This window comes from Parasteatoda tepidariorum, chromosome 2 (assembly GCF_982258835.1).
Source record: "Parasteatoda tepidariorum strain Cologne lab strain chromosome 2, Ptep-v5.0, whole genome shotgun sequence".
NCBI lineage: Eukaryota > Metazoa > Arthropoda > Arachnida > Araneae > Theridiidae > Parasteatoda > Parasteatoda tepidariorum.
In genome coordinates, this window is record NC_141756.1 from 78,309,183 (window position 1) to 78,329,572 (window position 20,390).

Sequence of the window (20,390 nt, forward strand, 5' to 3'; positions counted from 1 at the left end):
ATGCACTGTCGCGACCAAATCGAATATCAAAATTATTTTTTTAACTTTACTTTTCTTTAAACTACTTTCTTTCTCTAACCACAGAAACGTTTCAGTTACATTATTAAATTAAATTCTAAAAGCCTTTTCTGTGATTTAGTTGCAGCCAGGTTACTTAAAATTTAATATTAATACCACGGGGTTGACTTTAGTTTTGACTATATTATATCTCGGTAGTTAGTCAAAATTTGAATCTCTACTCATACTTCCGATACCAACTATATATTTATTGGAAATTTGAACTTCTTGGATTTAAGACTGGAGTATTTTTACCCCTCAATCTGATCGTTAATAGTTCTGCAAAAATTGTTAAGTTAAAAGGAATACATAAGTAGAAACTGTCTTCATCTCTCAAAAAAAAGGTGCTTAATATTTTATTTTGTTTTTCAAGTTATAAAGTATGACCGCATTTTTTAATTTTTTAAAATGATCCATGATGCATTGTTAGAAATTTCGCGGAAAAAACGGTTAAATAACAATTTATTGAATGGTTATTTTATCATATGTAATCAAAACAGTCAAATAACCTATATATAAAATGGTAATCAAAGTGTTAAGTTTGAGAAAAATTGTTTATTAAATGCTTTCACCTAAAACAGTTAAGCAATCAGAATTTTATCGCACCAATTAGAACGACCTAATGAAGCTACTTAGTTCTTTGCAAATGTGTCCAGATAATAGCCAAGCGGGCTCATCTGTCAATCTCATAACTGGCAGAACAGGAGTTCAAGTCCTAGTGTTGACACTACAATATTTCCTTCACTCCTTTCAACACATGAAGAATTTCCAGTGTCCGACACTCTCCAATGCCCATTACCATGCGAAAAGCCGAGCTTCTATGTCTAGTAAAACAATTATTATTTTTTCTTACGTTTTTGAAAAATGCTAGTTGTAAATGATTAAAAAACCGTATAGTTTTGCATTTATTGTTTTATAATCATACCTCTTGTATATGGTTTTAAACCCATAAAAAATGTTCTTTACCGTAAACTTTACGGTTTATCAGATGGACAGACAGCTGCCAGTTATTTTACCATAATTTTAGAATAAAAATTTTATCAGTGTAAAGCAAGAGATTTTGCTTTGTTCTCTGCAGTATTCCTGTGTTGCGGTGCGATGACTATGCAAAAGAAATTTCCACTATTACCAAATCTTTCGCGATACTGTTTCTAAGTTATTACTTCTTCGTAGCTTTTTGTAAATCATTAATCTGTCAAATTTTTAAAAATATTCGCGTTATTCCTAAGGACCAGTGGCTGATCCAGCGGGGAGGTCATAGGGTCATGACCCCCCCCCCCAAAATAGAAAAAAATAATAATAATAATTTTCTTAATAGTTTACAAAAGAAATTAAATATTTTTAAAATTATTTAAGGGGACATATATACCTAGGTTGGTCGGAAAAAGCGATTTTTTTTCCTCCGTCTAATTATGTTCTTCACTATTTCAAGCCGAGCTTTCTTCAACAGGTTTAGCCAAAGATTGTATAAAGGTGAAGATGAGAAACTTGCGAAACTCGTAACTAAAATCGTATAGTATGGATTTTATATAAATGACAATGATTTAGATGATTTTAAAAAAGCTTCTTTACTCGAACGCCACTGGTCACCTCCTTCGGATTATAAGTTCCCTTGTTGTATTGTCAATAAAAAAGGAAAACCAAAAGAAGATCTTAGAGCCGTTCGTGAAACTGCAGAGCTTCATAAGAATCTCTTAAATGCTCCCGTAAAAGTTGTCGAAACAGAAATTCGTCTTTGGGTGGCAAGATGACAGCGTGAAACGGAAGCAGGACCCAACGATCCTTCAAGGATTATTAATGCTTGTGACATCGATTTGTACCCATCAATCAATATGTTGTTGAGAATTTTAGTAATTCTGCCAGTTACTGCAGGAAAAGCAGAAAGTTCCTTTTCAACTCTTCGACGTTTCAAAACTTGGCTTAGAGCAACTTAAAATCAAGAACGATTAAATGGACTCGCATTATTAAACATTCATTGAGAAATTTATTTGGATATTGAAAAAACCATTGACTGATTTGCCAAAGTTTCTAAAAAGCGCATTACATTTCATTATTTAAAGATTTAGAATACTTGAATTATTTATGAATTGTTCTATTGTTCATTATGAAAAAAATAAATGCTAGCATTAAAAACCCCAGTTTTTTTTTCAAAAAAAAATATCAAAAAGAAAATTTTTTATTAAAAAAATTAATTGTGTGGGGGGAATCTGAATCTATGACCCCCTACCAGGAAAAATTTCTGGATCCGCTCCTTTTAAAGACTTTAGAGAATAAACTTACATTTCATATTTACTGGGAACATAACATGTTCATAAACATGTATTTTGCTATGTCTTTCAACATGTTCTTTTATTGAAGCTCGTTAATTCGCTCCAAGAATTTAAATCATTCTATCATAGTTGTTACAATGGTGTATCATGAGCAATGTTGGTTATTCAAAAAATTGCAGTATTTCCTGAACAGTAATTTTACACGGACTAATTTAAGTGATTCAGTGCTAAAGTATTTATTTATGTGCCAATGCGAACACGTGATTTATGTATAATACATATTTTCGAAAAAATTTAATAATGCTGTACTTCTTTTCTATACAAACCATATTTCTTTTTAAAAAAACAAAATTTTTTTTTTTTATGTTTTTATTGCTCAATTTATAAAGCATTCCTTTTTTTCTAATGCTTTTTTAATTTTGCAGGTGTTCATCACTGTACAAAAATAATAGAAAATACCAATGGAAATGTTATTTTTGATGAGGTAAATATTTACATCATTATTATTAGTATTCTTAGTATTATTATTTAATTAGCATTACTATGGTTACATTATGCATAGATTTTTTCTCAAAAAGTCAACTGGGAAATTAACTTTTTTAATTCTTAAAATTACTGATCACATAACTATCAAAAGTTTTCTAATTAACTATCCAGTTATTTGCATTGCATGAAAGGTAAATGTTAAAAACTTAAGAAACTATTAGCTATTTATACGTGTTATTTCCTTACATGGAAAGCAGTAAAGATATTTTTTCTTATGCGAATATTTTTTATCGTTCAAAATTAGAAAAATATAAATAGTTTATATTATTCATTGATTTATTACTATGCATTATATTAATCTGTATTATTTTTCTAGAAAGACTTATATTTATTCTAGTTTATAGCTATATTTTTAATAATATATTTAAAATAAGAAAGTTAAAATTTTTAAAAGAAACTAGCACTTGTACACAAAGTGTTAAAGCCAATTATTGCATTCATTCTGGAAGTATCTTATTTTTTAAAAAAAAGTACATTTCTGCATTAAATCAAAGCATTTAAGTAATTCTAATAATGCCTTAAATAGCATAAAAGAATAAGAATCTATTTTTAAAAATTAATTTACTGGCATATTCTTTTAGAAATTAATTTTAATTTTTGATATTTTGTCAATTTTAATTATAAGCTCTAATAATAGTTTCATATTATCCGTATCAGGTTTTGTTGCTGTATCAAATTTCATGAGGCTCTTGTTTATAAAATTTGGTTTCTTCAAAAATAGTAACAATTTATTATTTCTTTTTTTTGTTGTTGTTGTCAAAATAAAAAAATAAATAATTGTATCTTATTCTCACCTCTAAATTTGTGTTTCAACTTTGTAATACCATAAACAAGTGTTACTGTACTTGATGCGATGTGATTATAAAATAGGCCTACCTTGGACAAATATCGCAGCCTTGTTGCATAAATGCTCCTAGTGAAAACCAAAAACTGTTGTAGAGTGAAAAATCATTGGCAACTGAAGGACCATTTTAAGAATCTTCATATCGCCACTCATGTAGTGAGAAGCGACTCACCAAAAACAAAACAACTGAGACTCCAACATATATAACTCCTTTCTTAATTGTTGACGAAGTCTACAAAATGAATTATTAATTGATCTATTCGGATTATACTAAACTACTATAATTAAAGAATCTCCATATCGCCACTCACGTGGTGAGAAGCGACTCACCAAAAACAAAACAACTGAGACTCCAACATATATAACTCCATTCTTAATTGTTGACGAAGTCTACAAAATGAATTATTAATTGATCTATTCGGATTATACTAAACTACTATAATTAAAGAATCTTCATATCGCCACTCATGTGGTGAGAAGCGACTCACCAAAAACAAAACAACTGAGACTCCAACATATATAACTCCATTCTTAATTGTTGACGAAGTCTACAAAATGAATTATTAATTGATCTATTCGGATTATACTAAACTACTATAATTAAAGAATCTTCATATCGCCACTCATGTGGTGAGAAGCGACTCACCAAGAACAAAACAACTGAGACTCCAACATATATAACTCCATTCTTAATTGTTGACGAAGTCTACAAAATGAATTATTAATTGATCTATTCGGATTATACTAAACTACTATAATTAAAGAATCTTCATATCGCCACTCATGTGGTGAGAAGCGACTCACCAAAAACAAAACAACTGAGACTCCAACATATATAACTCCTTTCTTAATTGTTGACGAAGTCTACAAAATGAATTATTAATTGATCTATTCGGATTATACTAAACTACTATAATTAAAGAATCTCCATATCGCCACTCACGTGGTGAGAAGCGACTCACCAAAAACAAAACAACTGAGACTCCAACATATATAACTCCATTCTTTTTTGTTGACGAAGTCTACAAAATGAATTATTAATTGATCTATTCAGATTATACTAAACTACTATAATTAAAGAATCTTCATATCGCCACTCATGTGGTGAGAAGCGACTCACCAAAAACAAAACAACTGAGACTCCAACATATATAACTCCATTCTTAATTGTTGACGAAGTCTACAAAATAAATTATTAATTCAGATTATACTAATTCTCATGTGTCTTCAGCACTATTGGCTTTCTTTATTTGCAAATTATAGTTTAAATTTGCTTTATATATTTTTTTAAATTGCAAAGCTACGTCATGTTTTAAATTCCAGAAGAAAGAATTAAAAAAAAGAAAAATTCCAAGAATTAAAAAAGTTTATTTTTCAGTAATTAAAAAAATATTATACTAAATCACTCTAAATCAAAAATATTGTTTTAAAAACTAATCTTTTTTCAAATTATTATTTTAGCAAAATATAAATATTTTCTCCCCCAGTTATCCATATACTCACTAACTTTAACATCCAACTTTTTAGATAAAAAATTGAAACTTAGACAAAGCTTAGACCAATTTTGTACAAATTTCAATTATCTTACGACCGTCTATAAATATCTTTACGCTTTTTTTTATTTAATATTATTCTCTATTTCTATTTTATGTGTATCCTTCTTTCTTTTTGCTGGTTGTATTATTTTTTTAAAATATGTACTCACTTATTGTTGTTGCTACTAAAAAGGAAAGAAAAAGAAATTTTAGATACAAAACTGGCTCGTGTAATCTATTTTTACTGTATTCTTCTCGTATTACCATTGACATTTTTTAATAAACAAATAAATGATTACAGGTAATACATGCATTTTATTTATGTGTTACTCATACTATTTTATGTATATAGACATCTTACTCCATTACATCATTATATGAAGAGAAGGTTTATATTTATGTCATATAAGATTCATTATTAAACATTAATTACAATATTAAACTGAAAATCTTTGTTTATAGTGGTTCGAATGGCCAGTGGGTAGTCCTGTTCAGAGCCATGAAGTTTTAGAAATTGTCCTTCTTAATTACAATAAATACTTTTCAAATAAGTAAGTATAAAAAAATTTCTAAAATTAACTAAAATAACATAGTTTTTTAAATGAATTCCTTATAATTCATATGTTAATTCACAAATTCATATGTTAATTCAACATGAATAATGTCGCACTCAAATTTTATATGTAGAAAATTATAAGGAAAGAAATTGTTTTACGCATTACGTTTTTATGAATTCTTCTATTTTTTTTTCAAAATAATCTTTTCAACTAGGAATGTTTTAAATAATTTTTTAGCTCATTTCACGAATGAGATATTAATATTTAAAATATTACAGGAAAATATAACCTGTACGTTAATTGATATTGCTTCACATTTTTAGTTCTTTTCCATTCTCATTGTCTTCACAACAAGCATCATAACGATTTCTTTGCTCAAGTCCCTTCAACTATAAATACCATTTACTCAATCCTTTGAATTTATGGAATAAAAGAGGTTGAGAGAACCAAACCAGATAAATACATTAGATAAATCCTTATTCAAATCTTTCTATCTACTCCCAAAACTTAAAGTGTTCATTTGAATCCCTTTTGACAATACAAATAAATTTGATCATGCATTTTAAAGCTTTACACGTAGCTTCAGCAAGTGTCGCTACCCACAGCTTTGAAAGCAAAGGTACTTAGTTTAGGTAAATAAATGCTGCAGAACAATATCTTATTATTTCTATCTAACTTCAAAGACTTGATATAAAAAAATAGCTCAATTTTGTAATTATTTATCTCAGAATGTAGTTTATCGTTTACAATTTATGTACTGCTCTAGTAAACAGTAAATATAAGAGTGATATATAGAGACTGATATACAGTTAAATTAATGCTATATCTTAAAAATATTTTTCCAAGACCATTTTGAAATAATTTTTCTGAAACGATAAATTCTCTGGTGCAGACGCTTATTTTCTTAAAGCAATTTTGAATAAACATTCATCATTTCTCTGCCATATTCATTTTCATATTTGCATTTGAGCCGTTCATTTTAAAAGTGGTACAAATCAATTTCCGAAGTGTTCTAGCTGCAAGTTTGATGTTTTTATTTAAGCGTTACTGTCTTTTTTCTTCTTTTTTTAAAATTCCTAGCAGATTGTGACTGACATAAAATAGAAGTGAAAATCATTACAAATTTTAATTCAAAACCTCATGTACATAACCTAAAGATTAGAGAAGTTTTATTAGTATAATTAATATAATATAATTAATGTAATAATTAATATAATATAATTAATGTAATAATTAATATATCAGTATAAATAATGTAGTAAGTAATAATCTTATTACCTCCCATAGCTCAACTGAAATTCGATGCATTTTTTACCAGAAACACTTTTGTGAACACTTATTCTTCAATTCTTCAATTATTCTTCAATTTAGAGAATTCAAGGGTAATTAACGACATAAATCAGGTTATAATTGATTAATTTCTTCTAATTGAAAAAAAGATCTTCGTTGCAATCTCAATAAAAATATTTTTCCTGTATTACGTTGTATACTCTCGCAAGGGACCGAGACTTATTTATTTGGAGAACTTAGGGTAATAAATTGTTGAACCTCATTTGCATTAAAGGTGACATTTTTCTTATCAAAGGTTCTTCACAAGTTTACAATGTCTTTCCAGTTACTACATTTACTTAGCAAGATCTCTGATATTTTATTAGTATAATTAATATAATATAATTAATGTAATAATTAATGTAATAATTAATATATCAGTATAAATAATGTAATAAGTAATATATCTTATTACCTCTCATAGCTCAATGAAATTCGGTGCATTTTTCACCAAAAACACTTTTTTGAACACTTATTCCTCAATTCTTACAAGTTTATTGACTTCCACTCAATTAATGTAAGAAGAAAAATGTAACGTAGACATAGAAAATAGGAAAGAAGTAATCCTTATTCTTGTATACTCTCACAAATCATGGTTCGGCATTAAAACCGTAATGTACTGTTGAGCCATAATACGGCGCTAAATTCGCTGTAATCTTAATAAAATTCTAAATTGAACCATGTTTCGGTTCAAGTTGAACTTCAGTTTTATGTAATCGAAATTAAGAAGTTCGATAATGTATAATGTTTATGCTTAAAGCTTTATCACAAGTGTAGCAAGTCTGAATTCCACAGCAACTTCCACTTTTCATTCAACATCAGCGGAAAAGATTGTCAGAAGTTTTTAAAAAGCTGATCCTCGATTTGCTAATGCTGTCTTTCTGCCAGTTAGATTAAAGACACGGTTTGGTTAAATTGCCTTTAAATAAAAATAAAGCTATATATAACGTCTTGCAATGAAAAATAATCTGGAATTTAGAACGGTTAAATAAGCTAAATATTCTAAATGTTAACATTTTAAAACGCTCGCCAACTTTAAACTTGCTGATTTTGGCAAGCTAAATATAATTTTAATTCACTTAACAAACCTCAACTCTTGTAAACATGAATATGGTGGAATTTCATTTCAAATATTAAAAATTTAGATTAAAAGAGCTTGTAATATTTATAAAAGACTGTATAAAATTGATATTGACATTTCGCTCCATTTTTCTTTGTTAGGATAAAAAAAATTTGAATGAAAATTAACGAAACTTAACACTCATAAAATTTTTTTACCAATTCACAACAGTTATAAAAGCAATATGATAATCGCTAAAAAATGGTATTTCCTGTAACGGCTAATTCTAAGAAAAACAATCTTAAGGTTGGTTAGAACTATAAGCTTCCTTTCCTTTATTAACTCTGATTTTAATATTTCTGTTAGCTTTTTTTCCAAATATTTTTTGATATTTAGCTTAACTAAACTACAAAATAGGTTAACGCACCAGTCTTCTTCACAACCGGCTTAACATCCTTTTGACACAGAATTTTCATTAAACATAGTTTCATTTTTTTTTTCATTATTATGTATTAATGTAAGTCAAAATAAGTGAAAAATATTATATTTAGTATTTTAATAAGTTATGGTTATGAAATACAGCATTGGGTCCCTTTCTGTGAAAAAGGCCAAATAATAAAGCCACAGACCAGATATTTTTTTTTCAAATTGGCCTTTCATTGCAATTATTTAGATCTAAGAGAAACAGTAATTCATCATTTAAATTCTTTTAATTTATAAAATTAGTTATTGATAAAATTTGGAATATGAATGAAAACAAAATTTCAGACTTTTTTTTATTTCAAAGTTTGGCACAATTGTAATTCTGATAATCTAATTTCTTTTTTTAGTAACTATTAGACAGTTTGTTGTAATTAAAAATACTAAAATATAATTTTGCCTGTAATCAGTGAGTCAAATATTTATATGCATATGCATGTTTCTACGTAATGATGAGGACAATAATTTTATATTGCTTTTTTTGCTTAGAAACGTAAAGAATAAACACGTAATCACACGTTTCAACACGTAAAAAACAAATCATTATACTACTTTGAGCCGTCACGAATTTTGTAAAATACCTATGCAATATTACTTTTTTTTGCATCACTCTTTTATGTTCTTCATAACTAAAGTAAGAGTATTCAGATAAATATTATGATCATCATAAACATTAAGAATAGCAAGTAATTGAGTTTGCACACGAAACAATGATACAAGGTGATTAAAAACAGCATCTTAATTTTAAAAGTGCGTGTTTCACTTATAAGCTGTATTTTTAAAAATAATTAATTTGCTTTAAATGCATTATAGCTAATGAATAAATCTAATAGCAATCATTTAGCAATTGTAAACTTTAAAAATTCTATTTAGCTGTTAATCATACGTTTTTCTTTTACCAAACAACAAACGTTATGGTTGAAAATGCCTCTTTTTGTTGTGCTTTTAAAAAGGTTATTTTCCTTTCATTGATTTTCAATGTTTATAAACAGCCAGCTCAAACAACTATTATATTTCATGCTTCTGTCACTATGAATTACTAAATTCTCTGTATTTGAATTTTTCCTGCATAATTAACAATAAAAAATTTTAAATAATTTTTTTCGATGGAAAAATTATTTAATTGTATTTAATTTATGTTTCAATTACGTAGTAGTAGACGTTACATTGTACACAAAATTTCACATAAATGCTACGATATAGTAATAACATTCCGACAATACTATTCTTGCAAGAAAGAAATCATAACAAAAATTATTTGTGCACATTTAATTAATTTGTAACTCAAGAACTTAGCATTTTAACTTTATTTCAATTGTTTTTTGATCGTATTTTAATTACTTCTAGTGTGCATATCACTTAATCAATTTGAAAACATTTTACCCTTTGATTCTTATGTAAATAGAAATATATTATACTGGCAAAATATCTTTGATAAAATTACCGTACAGTTTGGTAATAACAATTCTGGTAAATAAACACTATTATTCTGATTATTAAAATCAAAACATAAGGCATTTGAACTATTTGATGGTTTTTCTGCTCGTGGTAACGGTTAATAGGAAAATCTGCTTTTCAAGTAAATTCAACCGAAAAAATTTGTATGGCAGGCTCTTGAGGAATCATGATAAAACTATCAATTTTACCACCCTTAACCAAATTTTATGACTTACAACAGAACCATATTTTATTGATAATTTTACAGAAATTATTAACAAATCGAGTTGGTAGAAATTATCGATGTCTTTTGTGCTTCCATAGAGACAGAAGTTCAGAAAATTTTACCATAATCTGGTAGTTTTCCCCATACTTTTTTCTTAGCTTACCATTAATGCAATACCATTTTTAAAAGTAAACCACAATACAAAACATATTATATTGCTACCATTAATGCAATATCATTTTTAATGCAAAACACAACACAAAAAATCACTAATCTAATGAAATATATTTATTAAAATAATTAGAATTAGAATTCAAGTACGAGGATTTTATTATAACATTTTATTCAATGTTTCATTCAGTGTTTCAATTATGCAACATTAAACATTGTATCCATTAATTTTTACAATAATACAAACTAGTATTACGTACCCCATACCTAAAAAGACACTGATTCAAGGAAGTTATACTCAAAAGCAAAGAGAGAATTAAAAACATTACCACAAACATAATTGTTTTTGTATGATACTAATAAAACTGAAATTCATTTTTAACTAAAACAAGTTTTAAATCATTTATAATTCAACTGTTTAATCATGTTCAATTGGAAATTTCACGGTGATTATTTTACTCTCATGAATAAATGGAAGCACATCTATTACTATCTTAAAGAAAAATAATTATTCCACAATCGTTATTTATTTTAAATTACTTGAAAATATTTTTAAAATTCTATATTCGAACCAAGCAATTCTGTTTAGAAGATCCAGGTTTTTATCTTTCTAATACCCTTTCTTCTAGGGCACATTTTTTCCTATTATTTGCGCTCTTTTCTGTGTTATTTACAGAGAGGGTAAATAAAGGTAAAGGAAAATAAAGACTCTGTGTCGTAATTTTCTGGTATTAACGAGTCTTACCTTTTTTTCGCTGCGTCTTTTCTAACCGAGTTTAAAGAGAAAGGCCGAGAGGTTTTATTTTGCAGCGGAATTGTAATTACTTTTCTTACTTTAGGAGGAACACTAAGTTATTAAAGAAATGAACAGAGGTATTTCATTCATGAACGAACCTAAGCAAAACTTATTTTTTGCGTCTTTTTAATGCCGAGCTCATTTTTTTTTATTTAGGTATTTATTATTTATTTTTTACCAATTTCGTTAATTGCGAAAAACAAAACATATTTCAAATGAGAATAAGGAAAAATTTCGAAATAAATATTTCTTAGGTTAATTAATTAATTTATTTTTTGAAAAACTAAGTAATTAACCCATTTAATGACTTGGTTTCACGTATGAGAAGGTGGAATATTGTAATCGAAAATTTGACTACTTTCCGATTTGATTGAGCTCTCAAACCTGTAGTGATCCGTGTCTGGTAACAATACAAGCTTCTATCGTTTCGTGACCAGAAGCGAAATTTATTGCCACGCTGTAAAAAAATCTGGATCAAATCACTTATTATGATTTTTATCGGAACATGTTATGGAACAAAAAATCTGGTATGCTGTAATTTTTATAGTAATAATTACCGTAAAATCCCTAAATCACTCTACACTGTTAAAATTTTCGTTCTAAAATTATGGTAAAATAACTCGCAGCTGTCTGTCCATCCGATTAGCCGTAAAGTTTACGGTCAAGAAAATTTTTTTCCTTTATGGTTTTGAAACCATCTACAAAAAATATGGTTATAAAACCTTGAATACAAAACTGTACGGTTTTTTAAAAATTTACAACTAGCATATTTCAAAAACGTAAAAAAAGAAAATAATTACTTAACTAGACATAGGGGGTAAGAGGTCAGCTTTTCGAAAGGTAATGGGCATTGGAGAGTGCCGGACACTGGAAATTCTTCGTTTGTTGAAGGAAATATTGTGGTGTCAACACTAGGATTCGAACTCCTGTTCTGCCAGTCATGAGATCGACAGATAAGCCCACTCGGCTATAACATGTACGCAGTTGAGAAGAACTGAGCAGGATTCATTAGGTGGTTTTAGTTGGTGCTATAGAATTCTGGTTGTTTAACCGCATTAGGTGAAAGCAGTTAATAAACAGTTTTTTCACAAACTTAAAAGTTTGATTACCATTTTATTTATGGTTATTTGCCTGTTTTGATTAAATATGGTAAAATAACCATTCCATGAGTTGTTATTTAACCATTTTTCCGAGAAATTTCTAACAGTGTAATTAAATAAATATTACTGTAAAAATTACGGTATAATATTTTATGGTAGAATTTTACGGTGAAGTGGATTTTATGAAAAATACATCCAAAGAGCTGGTATTTTATACCACAATGTAATTTGGACATTTTTCCGGTGCATATTATTCCTAAGAGAATTTGTCATTAATCAAATTTTTACCGCTTCCCGACTACTTAACAAACTCAAATTTTAATTTGAACTTTGTGTTTGACGCAACTGAAAAAATTACTAAATGATGCAACCAAATAAAGTGCATTTTTTTATGTTTAATTGAAATTCCGATCATTTTTTGACATTAAAAATTAAGACATAAATAATATAGAAAAAGATCGTGAAATAAATTTAAAATTTTAGCAACTACACTTTCCATGAAGAATAAAAGAGAGATATTACGTTTACTTTTGTCAACGTTGAAACGAAAATCATTGGATGCATCTTTTTCGTACACTGTAAAAAATTCTGGAGTTACGGTAAAAAGTACTGGAAACCTGAGTGCAGCGTCCATAAAATCCATTCTACTATAAAATTACTTTTATAGTTGCATTTTATATAGTAATTTTTAAAGTAGAATTTGTTTCATTGCATCATTGATTCTACAGTAACTATTGTTGAAAATATAGCGGCATTTAATATTTTTTTTTATTTCGTTAAAATTTACGATAAAAATGGATTTTACAGTACTAGCACCCTGAGGGCCCGTATTTTTTACTGCAATTTGTCCGGAATCTTTTACAGAGTTATAAGCTTTTATCACCACCAAAAATTCTCCCCACGTTTTCGTAAATAATTCGTTCTACATTTTTAGTTATAAGTCCAATAAAAACAAGTCTATTTTGACTATTTTTTTAAAAGCAATTTTTAAAACATTTATTCAATTTTATTATTTAAAATAAATTTAAAAGTAAATTCAAGTATTATATAAATTTGAAGAGTCAATTACAATAATTTACCAAGGTCAGCACTAATGCCGGTTGTAAATTAAAAGAATAAATCTAAATTTTATATTTTTTATTTAAATTTGTGATAAAAATAACCGGTATTTAATTTTTTGGACAACTGCAATAATGTCTCTTCTAAAAAAGTAAATAATCTTCGAGGAAAAAGTGAGAGAAAAGTATTTACTTAATTAAGGAACATCTGATTAAAGTAGAGTTTTCTGAAAACTTTATTTTGCATTTCATGTAATTTTATCGTTATTAGTTGTGGAAGTTCCAAAGATATGTAACAAATTAGCAAGGGGATCTAAGAAAACTGCATACTTCATTCTGGAAGATGCGAATAGATAGTCAGCAGCGGGTAGAAACCTTTAGTTTAACAAATTTTACTTATTTAAATGTAACTTCTTAAAAAATAAAATAGTTTACTTCATTTTTAAATAATCGAAATATTAAAAGAATTATAACATTGTGAAAAAAAATGGTCAGAGCTATATAATTATAGTAAAGAATATGGTACGAGTTACCGTGTTTCTGGTTCTATAAGAAGACTGAAAAACCTCGATAATTTTTACCGAAGTGCTTTAGTAAATATTTTGGTAAAATTAACAATAAAATATGGTTCCAAAATATGAGATAAATTTTAGTAAATGTGGTAAAATTTTATAAACCTGAATTTTGTGAACCATAATTTTGAAATCTTGAATTTCCGATAAATCGTTACTATATCAATGAAAAAATTACCAAATGGATGATTTAAGTACCATATGTTAAGATTTTATTAACCGGAATTATGTAGATGTGTCAATACCATACAATGCGGTAATTTTACTAGAATTTATATCTGTGTGAAGAAATAATAAAACAAACTTCTGGAATTTATTACAAAAAATATTTCATTTCATTTTCACAATTGCTTCGACAAAAGGATTTTTAAATTTGACTTTGGATAAGTGTGGAAAATATTTCTACAGGGGGAATGGAGAATGTTATACTTTTGAGTACCTTACGTACCTCATAATAAAGCTTTAATTTTATCGATAAATGCAATCTCTCCGAAAAGAATTATTGGCCTTTAACTATTTAATTTTATAAAATTCAACAACTTAACAAGATGTTTCCAGCTTGATGAAAAGTATCAATAAATAGCTCTCAACTATTGCATGTTACTCTTTAACCAAATAATAAAAAGTTGCAGAAATTTTTTAAGCCGAGTTAAAAAAAAAAAAAAAACTTACCGTCATGTGGGGCTACTTGGTGCAGGATTTCGCAGTTTTTGAACTTTGACATGTAAAAAAACTACGTTAATTCAAACTTTAGTAGAATCTGTCGATATTATATTCATAACTGGACTCAGATGAGTGAATTTGATCCATACTGGCATTATTTGTATGTAATATTTACAAATAATAAGTCAAAACATGCCTTGCACAAAGTAGCCCCCAAATGGGGCTACTTTGTGCAGCTATAGGAATTCAGTTTAATAATCATGATTTTAGTAAAATACTGATATAAAATTGTTAAAAAAGTTAATTGTTGACATTTTTAATAACAAAAACATCAAGACATGTAGAGATATTAGTTTGAAAATAATTTTCAGGGTTAAAAGAACTTTTTTTAATAAAAAAAGTTTTCTTAAAAATATGTTTATTTCAAAACATTTGAGTTTAATCAAAAGGAAACCATATACATTTTTGAACATTGAAATGGATGAAATTTCAAAAATAATAATTAATACATATTCATTAACATTTATAATATTGATAAATTTGAACATACCATGCTTGAATGAACATGACAGAACTTGCTCTTCAGTTTCTGTAAATATCACCTGATGTCCTATAAACTATACTTTTATGTGTTAAATTGTTTGATTAATTCATTAGAAAAATCTTTGCAGAAGAAAAATAATAGTTTACCAGCACGTTTCACGTGTTTCTTGTGAATTTTATTAGAGATAGTATTTTTGTGGATTTTGTACTTCCGAGAAGCTTCTGCAATCGACATACCACCAGCAACTGCTTGCAAACATTGTTGCAGCTTTTCTAAACTGTAATCACGGTAGTTTCTCGCTCCAGGTATTTTTTTTATAACGTCTGACAATTTTTCTGTCGAAAAAAATAACGAATGAAACTTTGCACAAAGTAGCAATTTTTTTCATTTTCCGTTTATTTGTTATTAATTTTCAAATTTTTTTAAAGCTAACATGATATAATTGTTTATTAATGTACAAATAAAAAATGTTACACTTATGACAATTGTTTCATCAACGTCTTTGCATTTTTACAGCTAAAGTTTCCACGCACACTTTTCGACGTCCGATGTTCTCGGAAAGTTGTTGACATTGAATAAACAAAGCACACTCTGAGATTGTTTTAAAATTCGAAAAAGTGTTTGCAGTAATAGAAGAGACTTCTATCTTTAAATTCCGCACATTTTTAACGTGAAAAAACAAAATTACTCACTGTTCAGATAAAAAGGTATGTTTTATAAATAACACATTTTCTCGAAATGTGTAATAAACTTACTACTTTGTTAACCCAAAATTAAAGATTATATCAATTTGTAAAAGAAGAATTTATATTAGAAGACATCAGGTTTATTCTCTGATTTAATAAATACAAATAATAATCAAAAATATATATTTAAATGCATCTAATAAAAAGAAGAAACAGAAGAAACGAATTTGAATAATGATTCTAAAAATCTACCACGGAGAATTCTCACATACAAAAATTCCTACACAAATTAATAAATTCTTACAAAACGGATCTGAGACATTCCTATTACATTAATTCACCGCATTCTTAATTACAAATATTACCATTTTTAAAATAAGGCGGGCACAATTGAAAAATCCTGACAGCCCTATTTTGGAAGATATTTTATATGCTTATTACAATATTTAGCATGGGTATTTGTGAAATATATTTAAATCTATGCATTTTGTGTTTGTGTGTTTTTCCTTCATCTTAATATAATTACAGGGATAGCAAATATTGAAATTCTAAATTAGCATTCAGTTTTCCTTATAAGTAAAGAAATCTTATAATGAAGGTGCTCATGGTTTGGAATTTAAATATCTTATTTAAACTTCAAAAGACTTCGTTTTCCTCAGATAAATTCCGTTAATAATTAAATTGATTGCGCGGTCCTATGAAATATATTTAAATGTCGATTCCTTAGAATAATATTTTGATTCTGAATAAAGAAAATTAAAAAATTCTGTTTCAAAAATATTGTTATTAGTATTGAGCGCTTGATAAAACTAGTTTGTAAGAATTAAACAATTTCTATTTTCTAGTAAATTTGATTTAAAATATATTGAAATGTAAACTTAAATATGTAATTAATGAATTAGTTTGAAGTTTTAAGCAAATATCCAAATATTGTATGAGAATTTTAAAGAAACTATGAGTGATCATAGAGACATACAGTGATTATTAAAGTATCTCAAGAATGGGTGGAGGGGCTCTCTCTCCCTTCCTGTATATATATATATATATATATATATATATATATATATATATATATATATATATATATATATATATATATATATATATATATATATATATATATATATACAAAAAATGAAGAAAAGAATTAAGAAAAACAATAAGTTTTATTCATTGCGCATAAGCTGCAAGTAAGTAGAACTCGTAAAATAAGTTCAAAATGTAGAGAAAGCAACGGAAAAATTACAGAACAATGAAAAAAGGGGGAAAAAGAAAAGAAAAATAATAATAAAAATAACAAGAAACCTAGAAAAGAGGAAAAAAGGACAAAAATTTTAAAAAAATCCGGAAAACATCCGGATTTATTTTCCGGATTTTTTAAAAATTTTTGTCCTTTTTTTTTCTCGGTTTCTTGTTATTTTTATGTTTCTTGTTATTTTTTGTACACAATTAATACATGCAACAATTAAATAAGAATTTATCATGTCAAATTAGTACAATTAATGTAAAAAAATGTAAAATTAAAGTAACAGTACAAGCCTTTTTATTTAAATTTGCACTGAAAAAACAAGTATATTCAAAACTACCAGAATATGGTAATACTTAGCGAGTTTCGGGCTCTATAGGAACAATAAAAACTTACCGAAGCCCATTGCTAATGATTTTGGCAAAATTAACAATAAAATATGTTTTTATATTATGTAATGAAATTTGGTAACTGTGGTACCTTAGATACCTTAGGTCAAGGCCTAAAAACTTTATTATTTGATTAAATTTACTTTTCAGTTTATTTTTGTATTTTTTACTGGATGTGTGGTCCTAAGACCCATATTTGTGAAAAACAAAATTTCCTGTAAACCGTTACCATATAAACAGAAAAAAATCAAATAAAAGGTTCATAAACCATAAATTTTGTTTCTTTTAACTAGAACTATGTTTTTTTTAACCAGAAATATCATATCCATACTATGCAATAATTTTTTACTCTGTAAAGAATATTTTAAAAAGTAGATTCCTAATTAAATGCAATAATTTAGCATGATACTAACAATAATTTAGCATGATGGTTTAAAATATGAGTATGTATCTATAAATTTAAATTTGATAGAAGATTAAGCTTCTTTAAATAAACCAAAACTGCAAGTAATTCTGCTGATGCATGTCTATTCTTATTCCCAAAACAGCTTCCAAATTTTAAATTTTATTCTCTCAGCATTTTATTACGTGGGAAACCTCTTAACTCAGGTCATTAAATGAATAAACAGAAATTTTTTAACTATCTTATTGGCTTTGAAAATAATAAATAAAGCTTAGTGGTTTCATTTTCTTCTTTATCTATTCTTGAATATGCTTATAGCAATTTTTTGAAGAAATAATAATAGAAAGCGTCATTAACTCGCTGTTAATATTACGAGTCTAACAGCTCATTGCAGTTTGTTTTTTAAATAAAATGTCTTAGAACCTTAGAAGCATTTTTAAACTACATAGCTACAAGATATATTAGAAAAAATCTTAAGTCAACGCCTTTGAAAATTAAGTTAATTATCCAAAAATTAATTTTGTGAATTAAGTTTTTTTTAAATAAATCTTGGTAATTTGTTTGATTAAAAATAAAACATTGCTAATTTTAAAGAAAAATAGTATATTAAATTCTAACTAAACTATATTACAGTAAATTTTTCACTGTTTAATTAGCTAAAATTAGTGTTGCTTAGCTTAAAAGTTTCAATATTACTCGATTTTACAAATTTTTTTAACATTATATTCAATATAATTCCTGTAAAATAGTGAGGTCAGAAGCAACATATACCTGATACTACAATTAAAATTTATTACCTGATTCAAATATAAAAGTTTTATTTCCTAATCAAATTTAAATAGGTATGAATGTACCTATATAATAAGAAACAATAACTATAAGACAAATTATTTATGTTGTTTCCTTAAACTCTTGTAGCCGATCTTTTAATAATTTTACACATGAGTGTCATTCAAATAGTTTAAAGTTCAGAAATAAATTCCAGAATAGTAACATGCGTAATTTACAACAGATAAGGGTAAAATTTTATTTCTATTATGAGTCTAAAAGTATTTGTCTTCCCACGCAGACAGAGAAGGCTTTCAGATTAAAATGTGTATGAAGCTAAATCAGCGAAATAATTTAAAGAATGTTATTGCAAAATAACAAGGTAACTTATGTTGAGCTTTTTTTATTCACGAAATTCAATTAATAATCTTTTCAAACTAAACAAAATTGGTTTAAAAAAATACTTAACAAGTAATATAATAATGCTTCCAAAATATTATTTTTCTTTTGTTTTTAATAGAATTTGTTATTTTGAAAATAACGAAATTATTTTTTAAACTTTTATGTACCATAAAAAATTTATGTTTAATAATTTTTTTTCAGAATTGTGGGCTCTTATGGTTTGGTATTACAAAAACTTATCGAAGATGGACACCTACGAGTATCAGATTCACTCATCGATGTCAACAATATGCCGACAGAAGTAAGTTACACCATGTGAATTCTACCCTATTTATAATTTTATGTGGATTCTACCCTATTTATAATTTTATGTGAATTCTACCCTATTTATAATTTTATGTGAATTCTATCCTAACTAAGTAACTCAATCATGTGTTTCTTTCGTGTTAATTCATATTTTAATAAATAAATCAAACATAAGGGTAAGTACATAAGCGCAACATTAAATTAAGCAATGTACTCGCATGTTTTGGAGCATCGTTTCAGATGCATTCATCAGGAGTTAATAAGTCATTGAATAATAAAAAATAATCTGACTCAGTCTTTGGAAATTCTATGCAAGACTTTCATGTAGAATTTAAGTATCAGGACTTTCGAATTAGAATATTTTCTGTTTCTAACAATTACTTACTTGAGCCGCGACTACTCAGGGGATAGAACGTTCGCCTTCCAATGAGTCGAACCGGGTTCAAATCTCAGCGATAGATGGTCGATACGAATCCGCATCCGGTTTGCACCGACCACAGTTCTGACTTGAAATATCCTCAGTGCTTGACGGATCATGGGTTAGAGTCCCCTTGCCGTGAGGTTAACAGTGGGAGGTTTTTGTGGTTTTCCTCTCCTTGAAACGCAAATGCGGGTTAGTTCCATCAAAAAAGCCCGTCCAGAAGCCAAATTTCTTTCAATACTTGATCTAGGAGTTCCCTTGTCTTCTGGAGTGGGTTCAAAATTACAAGGTTACGGAGTTGAACATTAGTCGTCTTAAACCCAAAAATTGGGTCAGCTGTTCAACGACGGTTATAAAATAAAATATAAAATGTTTACTAATTCACATTTTCAGAAGATGATGTTAGCCCCTTTAAAGTCGCGTTAATGGATACCACTCGTGCTTTCAGACATCAATAATGAAAAGAACACTGAAAAGAACCAATATAACCATAATATCGAGCAATTTTCTGTAACTTTATGATG

At 27.4% G+C, this 20,390-nt stretch overlaps 1 protein-coding gene across 2 annotated transcripts in view; it reads left to right on the top strand.

The window, feature by feature from the left end:
* The window catches only part of LOC107436426 (otoferlin), a 362,347-nt gene that overhangs the window by 203,354 nt on the left and 138,603 nt on the right, over nt 1-20,390 (top strand). For both annotated transcript variants that reach the window (XM_087157560.1, XM_087157561.1), the window contains exons 2-4: nt 2,753-2,811; nt 5,715-5,803; nt 19,341-19,440. In XM_087157560.1, the coding sequence (XP_087013686.1) occupies nt 2,753-2,811; nt 5,715-5,803; nt 19,341-19,440 (248 nt within the window). The remainder of the gene's footprint in view (nt 1-2,752; nt 2,812-5,714; nt 5,804-19,340; nt 19,441-20,390) is intronic.